We start from the raw sequence: 14,905 nt of genomic DNA, 5'->3' as shown, positions 1-14,905 counted from the left end.
CTATTGTGTCTTAGAAAAATGTGAATATGTTGCTGATATTGAAAACTGGGAGTTTTGGCCAGGCGCGGTGGCTCACACCTGTAATCCCAGCACTTCGGGTGGTTGAGGCAGGAGGATTTCTTGAGCCCAGGAGTTCGAGACCAGCCTGGGCAACAAAGTGAGATTCTGTCTCTACAAAAGAAAAAATTTGTAAAGTTAGCTGGGTGTGGTGGCGTGCACCTGTGGTCCTAGCTACACGGGAGGCTGGAGCAGGAGGATTGCTTGAGCCCAGGAGGTTGAGGCTGCAGTGAGCCCTGCTTATACCACTGCACTCCAGCCTGGGTGAGATCCTGTCTCAAAAAAGGTGGTGTTGGGGAGTTCCATATGAAAATCTAGGTGTCTGGCTTTTCTTTAAAAAATTGGAAGACATGGCACCCTGGACCTGCATTTCCCCAAAGCAACAATCAGCTGCGGTGGGGTAGTGGCTGCCCCCTTCAGACAGGCACATACTTTCTAGTTTGCCATGATCTCCACTAGTCACCCCGTGTATGCATGTGCTCTTGATCCCCAGAGAATGTTGAATTTGCAAGGAAGTGCTCAATAGATGTGCTTGCCAAATCAATGAATGGATGAAAGAACGGAAGAGAAAAATGAAATAGAGAAGTAAATCATGCAGGAAACAGTCTGGGTAGGAGACAAATTAATGAGATTTGCTGCCTGGCACGGTGGCTCACACCTGTAATACCAGCACTTTGGGGGGCCGAAGAGGGTGGATCACAAGGTCAAGAGATCGAGACCATCCTGGCCAACATGGTAAAACCCTGTCTCTACTAAAAATACAAAAAATTAGCTGGGCATGGTGGCACATGCCTGTAGTCCCAGCTACTTTGGAGGCTGAGGCAGGAGAATCACTTGAATCCGGGAGATGGAAGTTGCACTGAGCCGAGATCGTGCCACTGCACTCCAGCCTGGCAACAGAGCGAGACTCCATCTCAAAAAAAAAAAAAATTAATGAGACTTCCTTGTGTCCCTTTTGGTTTCCTACCCTCAGTACTGAACCAGCAGGAAATGGCACAGCTTCTGGAAGGACAAACAGATTCTGTTTGACTGATCTTCAGAGAAAGAATGCATTAGGGGAGGGAGCCAGGAGATTTCAAGACCATGAAGGCAAAGTCAGGAGAGGAGTCTGGAGGCTCAAATCCTTACATGAATGTCGAGTGTTTTGATTACAGCATCAAACCCAGAATGTCATTAGTGACCAGTGTTTCATCTGGGGATAGGATGACCCTTCATTATCCAGGAAAGTCCTTCACTCTCCGGGACACTGGGCATCTCTGGTTCCTGCCACAAAATGTCAGGAGTATCCCCCTCCTTCTCACCTTACCCCGACTTTGGCCCAAGTCATAGTGACAACCAAAAACGCCTCCACACATTTCTAAATGACCCCTGCTGAGATCCACTGGTCTAGAACCAGGATGACACTGGAACCACCATTTCTAGGCCTGACCCACATCAGACATTGCTAATTGACTACAGAACTTTTTCTACAGCCTCAGACTCCCTCTCCAATCAGCACTCCAGATAGCTTCCATGCATCAGCTGGAGCTGGCTGCCATGTTGGAGGGGTGCAATACAGCCTAGGCCCGTTGAATCTTCATAAAACCTTAAACAACCTAATTTTTGTGTCTCTAATTTTCTTTCCAATGGCATTCTTACTGATACCTTAGGCTTAAAATAATTCTGCAGCTCCCACACCTACTCTCCCAGAGGCCAACACCCTTATCATCCCACCAAGGTGCCCCAAAACCCAATGTGGCCCATGGACCCTAATCGTTCTCCTTGATCTGCTGCTTGGCCACTTCCTAGCCTGGCCTGCTCTCCTTGGCCCTGTTTCTCCTGCTCTGACCTCTGACCACTCTCTTGGACCACACTTCACACCCACTCCTTTATCCACAATCTTTCCTTGGTGCCCTCATCCAGGTTCTTCAGATGTCAGTTACACACTAATGACTCTACAATTTTTGTTTTGTTTTGTTGTGTTTTGTTTTGTTTTGAGATGGAGTCTCGTTCCGTCCCCCAGACTGGAGTGCAATGGCGCAATCTCAGCTCATTGCAACCTCCGCCTCCCGGGTTCAAGTGATTCTTTTGCCTCAGCCTCCTGCCACCACGCCCACTAACTGTTGTATTTTTAGTACAGACGGGGTTTTGCCATGTTGGCCAGGCTGGTCTCGAACTCCTGGCTTCAAGTGATCTGCCCGCCTCGGCCTCCTAAAGTGCTGGGATTACAGGCATGAGCCACCGCACCTGGCCTTGACTCTGCAATTTATATTTCCAGCTGAGACTTTCTTCCTGAGTTGTAGCCTCATATAATCCAACTGCATATTTGACTTCTCCAACTGAATGACTAACACACGCCTCAAATCCAACACATCGAGACCTGAACTCTGGATTTTCCACCCCAAGCCTGATTTGCATAAGCACAGTCTTCCCCATGCCAATTCATGGCAACTCCATCCTTGCAGATGCTCAAGTGAAAAATCTTGGACTCATCCCTGACTCCTCTGTTTCTCTCATTCCCCACATCCAATCTGTCAGGAAGTTCTGTCAGCTTTCCTGTCAAGATATATCCGGAAACCACCCCTTCACCCCACTTCCACCATTACCTCCCTGATCCAAGCCACCATGATATCTTGCCTGAATTACCGCAACAGCCTCCTGGCTGGTGTTGCTGTTCCTTCATTCCCGGCACAGCAGCCAGAGCCATCCTGATAAATTTGGTGACATCATTCCCGCCCTCAGTACCCTCCAATAGCTCCAGCTTTACTCATTCCCCCAACCCTCCCCTTCACTTAAACTGCTCCAGCCCTCAGCCACTTCACTGTTCCTTGACTCTGCCAGGCACACCCCCACCTCAGGGCACTTGGCTTGGAATGACCCCAGTATCTGCTTGGCTAAATCCCTCTTTCAAGCTTTTGCCTAACGATCACTTCCTCGATGGGGACTTTTCTGACAACTCCATGAATATCCTTCCCCGATCCTCTTCCCTCTCCTCTTTTGATTTCCACAGGACTTGTCACCTTCTAAACTTTACCTGTCTCCCCCTACTTAGAATAAAGGCCCCCATCACTGCAGGGATTTTTGTCTCTTTTGTGCATGTCTGTATCCCTGGCACCTAGGATAGCTCTTGACACATGATAGGCCCTCAATAAATATTTGATGACTAAATGACTTGATGATTTATGCTACTTTTGGGTAGACATCCTAGCCAGTTCAGCCCAAATCCAGAGAGAGCCCATTCCAGGTATAGGCTTTCTTTCTTTTTCTTTCTTTTCTTTTCTTTTTTGTTTTGTTTTGTTTTGTTTTGTTTGTTTTGTTTTTGAGATGGGGTCTCACTCTGTTGCCCAGGTTGGATTGCAGTGGCGCGATCTCGGTTCACTGCAACCTCTGCCTCCTGGGTTCAAGCAATTCTCCTGCCTCAGCCTCCCGAGTAGCTGGGATTACAGGTGCCCACCACCATGCCTGGCTAATTTTTGTATTTTTAGTAGAGGCGGGGTTTTGCCATGCTGGCCAGGCTGGTCTCAAACTCCTGACCTCAAGTGATCCGCCTGCCTCGGCCTTCCAAAGTGCTGGGATTACAGGCATGAGCCACTGTGCCCAGCCTAGGTATCGGCTTTCAAGACCTCTGTCCCCACTGGGTTCAATCGGACCTTGAGACTGGTCCCCTGACAGCGATGGGGCAACAGCAACCAGTCAGCCACCCCAGGGAAGGAGCCACACCCCTGATTCAGGGGCACACTTGCTAAATGATGGATGAATGAATAAATGAATGAATACATGATGAATTGAAGAATTGACCACAGAGAGATCAAAGGCACATCCAGAGGGTCCCCCAGGGCTGAAATGTGGAAAGACTGTGTAGGTCTTAGAATACGGGGGCAACATAATGTAGGAGGTTTCTTCCTTCCCTCCTTTCCTCTGCCTTGGGCTTCCTCCATAAAAACAGAGAAGGGGACACAGGCTGAATAGGACACTGGGATGGAGAAAGCTGTGGTTTCCTTTACCTTTCCACCGATGGTCTTTTTGGAGAGGAGGAGGCAGAAGACTTGGAGTCCACAGAGTCTCTCCTGAAAGAAGAAAATTGGCAATGAGACTGCTTTGTAGACTAGCATCAGTACTGACAGGAAGGTGGGGAGAAAGCATCCTGGGAAAAGGCCAGCTGGCTTGAGGCTAAGGAAGCCCACCCGGGCCACAGCTACTTGGGAGAGGGAGCTCCAGGCGGTGCCGGCTGGTCATGACCTTCACCTACCCTCCATCAAGTGAACCAATACAAGGGAAGGAAGTCGATATCTGCCAAGGGCCTAACACATGCCATGTATGTGACATGGGTTGTGTTGCTCATTATTTACAACTATTCTCAGCAGGTCCCTGTCCTCCTGGCTGTCAGGCAGGCCTTAGCTAACTGGAGTCCACAGAGACTGGATTCCTGGAGTTGTCTGTACTCATCTGGAACCAGAGAAACAGAGAGATCAGCTTCAGCCTCCCCGGCAGGCACTTTAGGAGGAGGAGAGGAGAAACACATGGGCCTTGGGGATAGAAGAGCTGAGTTAAAATAGCAATCAAAAAAGCAGGAGACAAAATTAGATGCGGACTGTGCCTAAAGTCACGCAAGAAAACCAATGCATAGGAGGAAAAGCAGATCTAAAGAAAATATACTCAAATGTTAACCACTGTTACAGCTAGGGTGATGGGATTAAAGGTGATCTTTTCCCAATTTTTCCAAAATGCATTCAGCTACATTATTTTTATGATATATAATATAGTTATTCCTTTTACTGGTTTTAAAAAATCAATCTGTTTGTTAATTGCAAACCCCACTCCCCATCTCACTTACCCTGCCTTCCTTTTAATTCCATAGCACATGTCACCTTCTAGCATACTACATAATTGACTTTTTTTCTTTGAGACAGAGTCTCACTCTGTCACCCAGGCTGGAGTGCAGTGGTGCTATCTTGGCGGCTCACTGCGACCTCCACCTCCTGGGTTCAAGTGATTCTCCTGCCTCAGCCTCCTGGGTAGCTGGGACTACAGGCGTGTGCCACCATGCCTAGCTAATTTTTATATTCTTAGTAGAGAGGGGGTTTCACCATGTTGGCCAGGCTGGTCTCAAACTCCTGACATCAGGTGATCTGCCCACCTCGGCCTCCCAAAGTGTTGGGATTACAGGTGTGAGCCACTGCGTCTGGCCAATTTACTTATTTATATTTAATTATATTTATTGTCCGACACCCCATGCAAATTCCACAAGAGCAGCATTTGGTGGGTTTTGGTTACTGTGGTGAACATTGTCTGTGCTCAGCCCAGTTTCCCTTGGGTGCTCACTCTCTCAGTGCCTCTGGACCCAAGAGCTGCCTCCTGCAAGCTCCCCAGGGCCTCTGTCTGAGGGAGTTCTTCCCCACAGCTAGGCTGGCTGGAAGTGCTGGTCACTAATTAATGACCCCAGGAACAGCCCTCCACCAGACACATGGGAGAGGGGAAGAGAGGTCCTCATTCACATGCCCCTGCACTCCCACAACAGGCCCTGGGAGTTCTTCTGTGGGGCGTCTCCCTAGTGCACCTTGGGGATAGACAATGCAAGCAGGAACCATAAGCTGGAATTCCTACAGTGGGAGAGGGGAGAGAAGACACGAGACTCTACCCTGGAGAACCACTTTCTGACTCTTCCTCATTGCTTTTCTTTTTAGAATAAATCAGAAATACTCCGCAGTTATTGCAAATGACTGTTATGAAAACTGTTCAGGAACATAAAAAAATGCTTAGAATACAATAGCAAGATAAATAAAAAGGTGACATATTAGTCGATACTAGAGCTAGAGCATCAGGAAAAGTCTAAAGATTAGACCGTAAGAAAATAGAAACCAGCTGGGCGCAGTGGCTCACACCTGTAATCCCAGCACTTTGGGAGGCCAAAGTGGGCAGATCACTTGAGTCAGGAGTTCAAAACCAGCCTGGCCAACATGGTGAAACCCCATCTCTACTAAAAATACAAAAATTATCCGGGCATGGTGGCGTGCACGTGTAATCCCAGCTACTCGGAGGCTGAGGCAGAGGAATCACTTGAACCTGGGAGATGGTGGTTCCAGTGAGCTGAGATTGTGCCACTGCACTCCAGCCTAGGCAACAGAGGGAGACTCCATCTCAAAAGAAAAGAAAAGAAAAGAAAAGAAAGAAAATAGAAACCATGTTTCAAAGACCTGTATTACAGGTACTTCATCAGTTTGTAAGGCATGAGTCCAAAAGAGCTAGCAGTTTGGTTCTTGAAAGATCCCTGAATTGTATGCAGTTACTTGGACAAGTGGGTTAGGACCTTATCATGAGACAGATGGAAGGAAATACTCCAGCACAATATTTTCTCTAGCAACAAATGAGATGTGGTGATCAGGGGACAGGAAAGTGTACCAAATGGGTGATGTCTGTCAAGATGACATGGCACAGAATATCAGCATTCTAGCCAGGCCCTGGAGATGTGGCACATCAGTGAAAAAGGGGTCTGGAATTTATGTTTATTTTTATTTATTTATTTTGAGATGGAGTCTCAATCTGTCACCCAGGCTGGAGTGCAGGGGCACCATCTTGGCTCACTGCAACCTCCATCCCCTGGGTTCAAGAGATTCCCATGCCTCAGCCTCCCGAGTAGCTGGGATTACAGGCACGCGCCACCATTCCCGGCTAATTTTTTGTATTTTTAGTAGAGATGGGGTTTTGCCATGTTGGCCAGGCTGGTCTCGAACTTCTGACCTCAAGTGATCTGCCTGCCTTGGCCTCCCAAAGTGCTGGGATTACAGGCATGAGTCACTGCGCCCAGCCAGGGGTCTCGAATTTATGCAGAAGAAAAAGTAGACTATGGTGAATACATGGATAAAAATAATGGGAGGCGACAAGCAACAACAATCATAGTGAGGCAGAAATTTAAAAATAAATATGCATTCATTCACTCCAAGAAAAGTAACAGGCAAGGCAAGGGTTAAAAAGAAAAGAACAGGTTTTCCTCTGCCTAGCAAGCTCACTTCAAGGACAGTTATAAGATAATGCTGTTTGGGAAACCAAGGCCAAAGGAATGGGCTCCAGACACCCCTCCCCTCCAGAGCAAGGTTGAAGGAAAAAAAGAGAGAAAGACAAATTCCTTTACTATTACTCCTTTCCCTGACTTCTTAAGCATGACTATGTTTTACAAATGTCTGTATTTAGCCAGTTCTTGTTTTTCTTTCAATGCAGCTACAAGGCCGCCAGCTATGCAAGGCCACAAGTTATGCTATGCTATAGATTATGTGACCTATCATATGATTAACTGCTTTTGTTTTGCTTCTGTAAGCCTGCTTGTAAAAACCCCGCTCTGTCTTTGCTAAAATGCTCAGCTTTTTAGATATGAATCCACTGAGCCGGTGCATACCTTAAATAAACAACCCTCCTGCTCTCCTATTGGTCTCTCTGGTCCTCAGTTTCCTGCAATGATAGCTGATAGTAGGATATTTCTGAGTGACCAGACAAAGGAGAAGGCATAGAATGGGTGATTCTTCTTCGGCCCTTGTTTGCAACAGTCTCATTTCCAAATCACAGATAATCTTTATAGTTCCTAAGGACAAAAATTCAAATACTGTTTTATATTTAAAAAAATAATTTGCGCCCATAGTCCCAGCTACTCAGGAGGCTGAGGTGAGAGGATCACTTGAGCCTAGGAGTTGCAGGCTGCAGTGAGCTGTGATTGCGCCACTGCACTCCAGCCTGGGCAACATGGTGAGACTCTGTCTCAAAAAAAAAAAAAAAAAAATGGCCGGGCATGGTGGCTCACACCTGTAATCCCAGCACTTTGGGAGGCTGAGGTGGGCGGATCACCTGAGGTCAGGAGTTCGAGACCAGCCTGAGCAACATGGAGAAACCCCTTCTCTACTAAAAAAACAATACAAAAATTAGCTGGGCATGGAGGCACATGCCTGTAATCCCAGCTACTCGGGAGGCTGAGGCAGAAGAATCACTTGAACCTGGGAGGCAGAGGTTGCTGTGAGCTGAGATCGTGCCATTGCACTCCAGCCTGGGCAACAAGAGTGAAACTCCATCTCAAAAAAAAAAAAATTGTACAGTCTGCCTAAAGGAATGGAAAAATTATGTATGTAGTTAAACAAGGCCTGGGAGAGGAGAGGAAGAAAAATAAAAGCTGCTTAATTTGTCTGATGTGCACAAATATTTCCCATGCTTATTCTAAGTTTCACTAATGTGGTTACAGTGTTTGTATAATGAATTATCATTAAGAAAACTAAAAAGGAAGGAAATTAATTAACTGAGCTGAAATAGGACCCCCGACAACTGGCTTCTCCCAGCAGAATGAGGAGATACCTCTCCATTTTCTGCTCAGCACCAGCGACAGCTTCATTTCTGAGCCCCATGGCTGTGAAAAGTGAGTGGGCATAACAATTTATTGTCCCAGGAAAATGTATAGTGCATTTCAAATTTTATTAACAAAATATAAATATAAATGTACATATGAATGTTCTTTTTTCTTTTTTTTTAGACTGAGTCTCACTCCTCACCCAGGCTGGAGTGCAGTAGTGCGATCTCGGCTCACTGCAACCTCCTCCTCCCAGGCTCAAGTGATCCTCCCACCTCAGCCTCCCAAGTGGCTGAGAACACAGGTGCACGCCACCACGCCCGGCTAATTTTTTTTTACTTTTAATAGAGATAGGGTTTCGCCATTGGTCTCTAACTCCTGAGCTCAAGTAATCCACCTGCCTCCACCTCCCAAAGTGCTGGGATTACAAGGGTGAGCCACTTTGCCCAGCCCATATGTATGTTCTTTTTGTTTTAAAGACAGAATCTCGCTCTGTCATCCAGGCTGGAGTGCAGTGGGGTGATCTTGGCTCACTGCAACCTCAGCCTCCAAAATTCAAGCGATCCTCCTGCCTCAGCCTCCCAAGTAGCTGGGATTACAGGTACCCACTACCATGCCCAGCTAATATTTGTATTTTTAGTAGAGACAGGGTTTCACTATGTTGGCCAGGCTGGTCTTGAACTCCTGACCTCAAGTGATCTGCCTGCCTTGGCCTCCCAAAGTGCTGGGATTAAGGGCGTGAGCCACTGAGCCTGGCCTGGCCTGTATGTTCTTAAAAAACTACAAAGATATACATTAAAATGTTAACAATGGTTATTTCTGTTATTTTCTTCTTGTGTTTGATTTTCTAAACTTTTTACACTAAACACACCTTGCTACTGAAATGAATACATTTATGTACATGAAAAGGTTACAAACTAGTATACAGAGTGTAATTCAATTTTATTAAAACAAATAGGTATTTTATACCTATTTATAGGTAGTAATGCATAGGAATAGTCTAGCAGGATGTATATATATATAAATTTTATATGTATATATACACACAATTATATGTGAGTGCTTGTTTCTAGATAATAAATGATATTTTATTTTACTTTATTTTATTTTATTTTTTGAGACAGAGTCTCATTCTGTAGCACAGGCTGGCGTGCAGTGGCACGCTCTCAGCTCACTGAAACCTCCGCCTCCTGGGTCCCGGTTCAAACAATTCTCCTCCTCAGCCCCCCAAGTAGCTGGAATTACAGGCATGTACCACCATGCCCAGCTAATTTTTGTATATTTGGTAGAGATGGGGTTTCACCATGTTGGCCAGGCTGGTCTCGAACTCCTGACCTCATGATCTGCCCGCCTCAGCCTCCCAAAGTGCTAGGATTATAGGCACGAGCCACCATGCCTGGCCCTTATCTTTTGTTTTGTTTTGTTTTTAAGACGGAGTCTAGTTCTGTCGCCCAGGCTGGAGTGCAGTGGCACGATCTTGGCTCACTGCCACTTCTGCCTCCTGGGTTCAAGTGATTTCCTGCCTCAGTCTCCTGAGTAGCTGGGATTACGGGCGCCTGACACCAGGCCCAGCTAATTTTTGTATTTTTAGTAGAGACAGGGTTTCACTGGGTTGGCCAGGCTTGTCTTGAACTCCTGACCTTGTGATCCACCTGCCTCAGCCTCCCAAAGTGCTGAAATTACAAGCATGAGACACTGCACCCGGCTTATTTTCTTATTTATTTGTATTTTTAAAACTTTCTACAATGAGCAAGTAATTATCTGTATTATAAAAAATACAAAATCGCTAAACTAAGACAACTAAAATATAATTAAAGACTATTACAAATAAAACATTTTATTTTTAAGAAGAAAGAACTGAGAAAATGATGTCTGTGTTTCAGGCCATAATACTGAGTCTCAGAGAAGAAGGCCATAAGTGACAAGTTCAGCCCAGAACCTGGCTTTCTGCTTTTTCGTTGTTACCTCTCCTACACCTGTTGTTCTCATACAGGCCTTTAAAAGAAATCCCTTTACTGTTCTTTTTTTTTTTTTTTTTTTTTTTTAAACAGAGTCTCACTCTGTTGTCCACGCTTGAGTGCAGTGGCGGGATCTCAGCTCACTGCAACCTCTGCTCCCGGGTTCAAGTGATTCTCCCGCCTCAGCCTCCTGAGTGGCTGGGACTACAGGCGTGCACCACTACCCCTGGTTAATTTTTGTATTTTTAGTAGAGACAGGGTTTCACCATCTTGGCCAGGCTGGTCTCGAACTCCTGACCTCAGGTGATCCACCCACCTCGGCCTCCCAAAGCGCTGGGATTACAGGCATGGGCCACTGCGCCCAGCCTCTTTACTGTTCATTTAGTGGGGCTTGGGGATGGAGCAAACAAAAACAAAAACTGCATGTGTTCAGGCTGCCACTTTTACCTGGATGCCTACACTCCCCATGTGACAGATTAGTCCCAAATCCCATTTGGTCCCTCCCCAGTAGTTCAGCCTCTAGTCCTTCAACTTCATCTCATAAGAGCTCTCCTGCTCCTGGTCTTTCATTTGCCAAGGTTCTCATAACCACACAGGTGCTCCAGACATGGCCAGACCAGCCAGGGCATGAACAGGAGGTAACACACAGGGCAGGGGACCATGCTGCTACAAATGGGCTAGCAATATTCAGTAAATGTTCACTCCGTGCTAGGCACTGTGGAGATGGTCAGGGATTCCCCGAGCCAAACTTCTAATCCCTTTGGGAAAAGAAAACACACTCGTGTGAAAAGTTAGATGCCAATTAGGGTTTTTCCAAGTAGGATACACTTGCAAAATGAGCAATGGAAAGGAACAGAACATAGAAAATGTGACAAAACCATTTCACAGGCATTACCTTTTAAAAAGCAGCCTATTAAAATTGGGGATGACTATAGAAAACATGTCAGAGAACAGAAAGAAAAGCCATACACTAACTCATCAAGAGTGATTGTCTTTGGGTGGTGGGAATGCGGGTGATTTTTTTTTCTACTTTTCTACATTTTCCTTTTTTTTTTTTTTTTTTTTTTTTTTTTTGTGAGACGGAGTTTCGCTCTTATTGCCCAGGCTGGAGTGCAATGGTGCAATCTTGGCTCACTGCAACCTCCGACTTCCAGGTTCAAGTGATTCTCCTGCCTCAGCCTCCCGAGTAGCTGGGATTACAGGCATGTGCCACCACACCCAGCTAATTTTGTATTTTTAGTAGAGATGGGATTTCTCCATGTTGGTCAGGCTGGTCTCGAACTCCCAGCCTCAAGTGATCCGCCCACCTCGGCCTCCCAAAGTGCTGGGATTACAGGGGTGAGATACCGTACCCGGCCTTCCATTGTTTTCTACAACAGATTTTTATCACTCTTATTTGTTTAGTTTTTAAAAGCACTATTATTATTTTTTGTTTCAAAAGCAGTACAGGATCATTGTGAAAAAACCCAACAATTCAGATTTAAAATTTTTATTGTATAATACAGAAAGTAGAGATCCTTTTAATTTATAATATATGTCTTGGTTTTTGTTTGTTTGTTTTTGAGACAGGTTCTTGCTCTGTTGCTCAGGCTGGAGTGCAGTGGCGCAATCTCAGCTCACTGCAACCTCCATCTCCCGGGCACAAGCGATTCTCCCACCTCAGCCTCCAGAGTAGTTAGGATTACAGGTGTGCGCTACCATGCCTGGCTAATTTTTGTATTTTTTGTAGAGGCGGAGTTTTGCCATGTTGCCCAGGCTTGTCTCAAACTCGTGGGCTCAAGTGATCCTCCCGCCTCAGCCACCCAAAGTGCTGGGATTACAGGTGTGAGCCACTGCGCCAGGTGCAATGAATCTTTTAAGTGGCTATTGCCTTTGCTAGCATCTTGGAATCTTTGTCTTTGGGACTGTTACAAGATTTGGGATGTGAGGCTTATACCCGCTGTGGTCTTGTTTCCCCGCACCTAGGCTGTTGCCTGGGTGGGCCAGAGAAGAGCTCTAGACTGCCATGCGGTCTCCTATGGGAACTCTCTGTAGAGAAATGCTGGAGGCCCTCCCGCAGATGCACTCTTTCCTGTCCCTGCATCCTTCTAGGCAAAGCCAGTGCCATTTATGTCCTATTTGGGTCTTGTGAGTCTAACATCTGGTTGAGCCAAAGAAGACCCCCAGAGGGGGCACTGCAGGAGATAATACCAATATCTTCCTCCCCAGGATGTAAGGTTTAAATGAGATAATATACACTGAGTTGCTGTCAGAGGACGTGACAAGTGTCAGCTCCCTTCTCTCCATCCCAAAAAAGAATACCTGGTTTTGGGGTCTTCTCGTTTTTTCCTTGGTGGAGAAAGGCCTGCTTCTGGCTTCCAGTCTGAACACTCAAGCCCTTTTTCCTTCTTCTTTGCTTTTTCTCTTTCCTCTCCTTTTTCTCCTTTTGGGGGTCCAGGGGAGTCTGAAAACAAAAGGGTGGCATTGTCCCTCAGCTAAGCTCTGTCTCAGCAGAACCCAGCATGACTTAGTGGGGAGAGAGCAAAGGGCAGGGACAAGGACAGCTGCACACACACTCCCAACACACACACAAACACATTTACACACAAATGCACAAACAACAGGAACGTGTGTACAAATACACAGTCTCACATGGGGACATTAATACATTGGCAAACACACCTCTGCACATATTAAGACAAATGTGTGCACGTAGACATGTACTATATAGACAAATGCATGAGAGCACAAAAACATAAGTGGCACATGTACACAAAACTCACAAGTCTACAAATCTTGCACTTGTGTACACAAACATTGGCAGTCCCCCACTAGCTACCTCCCGGATCCAGAGGCCATCTGTCACTGATTAAGTCACTCAACAGACATACACTGAGTGCTGGCTATGAGCCAGGCCCAGTCCTGTCCCAAGTGCTAGGAGAAAAACAGGGCTCAAGACAACCTTGTCCTCTCTCACCTAGCAGCCGCTTCCAGTTTTTGATAAGGACTTTGGCCAAGGACACCACCTCCTTGTCTGAGCAGTGCTTGCGGACCCCATTAACAGCAACTCCAATCCTGGTTGTCTGCAAAGTGAGAGGGTTAAGGCATGATCTGGGAATGGATACACAGGAATGGCTGCCATCATTGGCAGGTCCTGCCCCAGCTCTACCACCACCTCCCCTTCCAACCTGGACCCCCAGAGTCCTAGCCCTGACTCCTGGCTGAGGTGAGAACCCCACTACCATAACTAAGGCCCTGCTCTGCACGAGGCCGAGGGCCCAGGGCTAAGCCTGACATGGAGGATATCTGTAGCTTTGGTGAAACCTGAACCTAGGGTTGGGGGTGGCACTTGGCTGACTGTCAGGACCCCTCCCATTCCCAACCCTCTAGTGTCTATTTTTTTGAGATGGAGTCTCGCTATGTTGCCCAGGCTGGAGTGCAGTGGTGCAATCTCAGCTCACTGCAACCTCCACCTCCCAGGTTCAAGCGATTCTCGTGCCTCAGCCTCCTGAGTAGCTGGGATTATAGGTGTGCATCACCGTGCCCAGCTAATTTTTGTATCTTTAGTAGAAACGGGGTTTCACCATGTTGGCCAGGCTGGTCTCGAACTCCTGACCTCGGGTGATCTGCCTGCCTTGGCCTCCCAAAGTGATGGGATTACAGGTATGAGCCACCGTGGCCAGCTCCCTCTAGTGTCTTTGAGCTCCAGTTTCAACTGAGACAGCAGCTCCGGCTATGAGACCTTGCATCTGTCTGTGCTGATTTTTCAGGGCCAGGAGTTTTGGTAAATCTGGGAACTTTAAGGGCCACACAGGGATTTTAAATGGGGGCTTTTCCCTCTCCCTGGATCATTGGCCTCTTGGATCCCACAGGCCCAGGGCCTTGGGAATTGGGGTATTCAAGAAAAGCGAATCAGTCTTGCTCCAAGGCCCAGAGGTCCCCTACACCTAGAAGATACCCTCTCCGCCCCCGAGATGCCCCTGTGTCCCCCTCAGTCCCTCCCTGGGAGGTCTCCACCTCAAGATCCCCTCCCCGCAGGCCCCCCTCAGAAATTCCTCCCAGACTCCACCTTCCCCCACCGGGGGTCTTTCCCTCCCCCACCAGCTCTCCCCCCAGGCACTGTCCCAAGGCTTCCCACCCCCGCCCCACCTGTAGTAGCTGGATGGACATCTGGCAGCTGTGCAGCTTCTTCAGAAGGTCCAGGGCCCCTTCCTGTGGGAGGCCACAAGGTGAGGACTGGGGCCCGGGTCCTGACCAGGCTTCTCTGACTATTGTGTGGTCTTGGTACAGAGAGCAGGAGGATACAGACAGACACGTGGCCGAAGGACAGGCAAGGGGCAGAAGGAAGGAGAGAGACGAGAAACAATCTGTCCTAGATGGTGCTCTAACTTCATCCCCCGCCACCTGCTGGGTTCAAACCCTCTGAGCCAGGCTCCTGACCTCCAGCCTTTGGTTCTGCTGTGCCTCTCCCCAGGAATGCCCTCCCCCTTCCCCATCTTTCCTCCCAAATGAATTCCTTCCTGGCTTATTGTTGCTCATGTGCCTGTAGCATCCTTCCCTTACCTCCCCGCTGTGAACTTCGCAGGGTGAGGACTGGGAGCCTTTTAAA

At 47.3% G+C, this 14,905-nt stretch overlaps 1 protein-coding gene across 3 annotated transcripts in view; it reads right to left on the bottom strand.

Moving 5' to 3' along the window:
- Positions 1 to 14,905, bottom strand: part of TCEA3 (transcription elongation factor A3) — a 45,502-nt gene that overhangs the window by 25,355 nt on the left and 5,242 nt on the right. For 2 of the 3 annotated variants that reach the window (XM_063804368.1, XM_063804376.1), the window contains exons 2-5: positions 14,446 to 14,508; positions 13,274 to 13,379; positions 12,619 to 12,760; positions 4,041 to 4,103 (exon numbers count right to left, since the gene is read on the bottom strand). In XM_063804368.1, coding sequence (XP_063660438.1) covers positions 4,041 to 4,103; positions 12,619 to 12,760; positions 13,274 to 13,379; positions 14,446 to 14,508 — 374 coding nt within the window. Of the gene's footprint in view, positions 1 to 4,040; positions 4,104 to 12,618; positions 12,761 to 13,273; positions 13,380 to 14,445; positions 14,577 to 14,905 lie in introns of all 3 variants that reach the window. The other variant, XM_063804378.1, reaches the window with a different exon arrangement.

The sequence above is a fragment of the Pan troglodytes genome, chromosome 1 (assembly GCF_028858775.2).
Source record: "Pan troglodytes isolate AG18354 chromosome 1, NHGRI_mPanTro3-v2.0_pri, whole genome shotgun sequence".
In the NCBI taxonomy this organism is placed as follows: Eukaryota; Metazoa; Chordata; class Mammalia; order Primates; family Hominidae; genus Pan; species Pan troglodytes.
The sequence above is the reverse complement of the archived record's forward strand: the minus strand, read 5'-3'. Positions and strand labels throughout refer to the sequence as shown.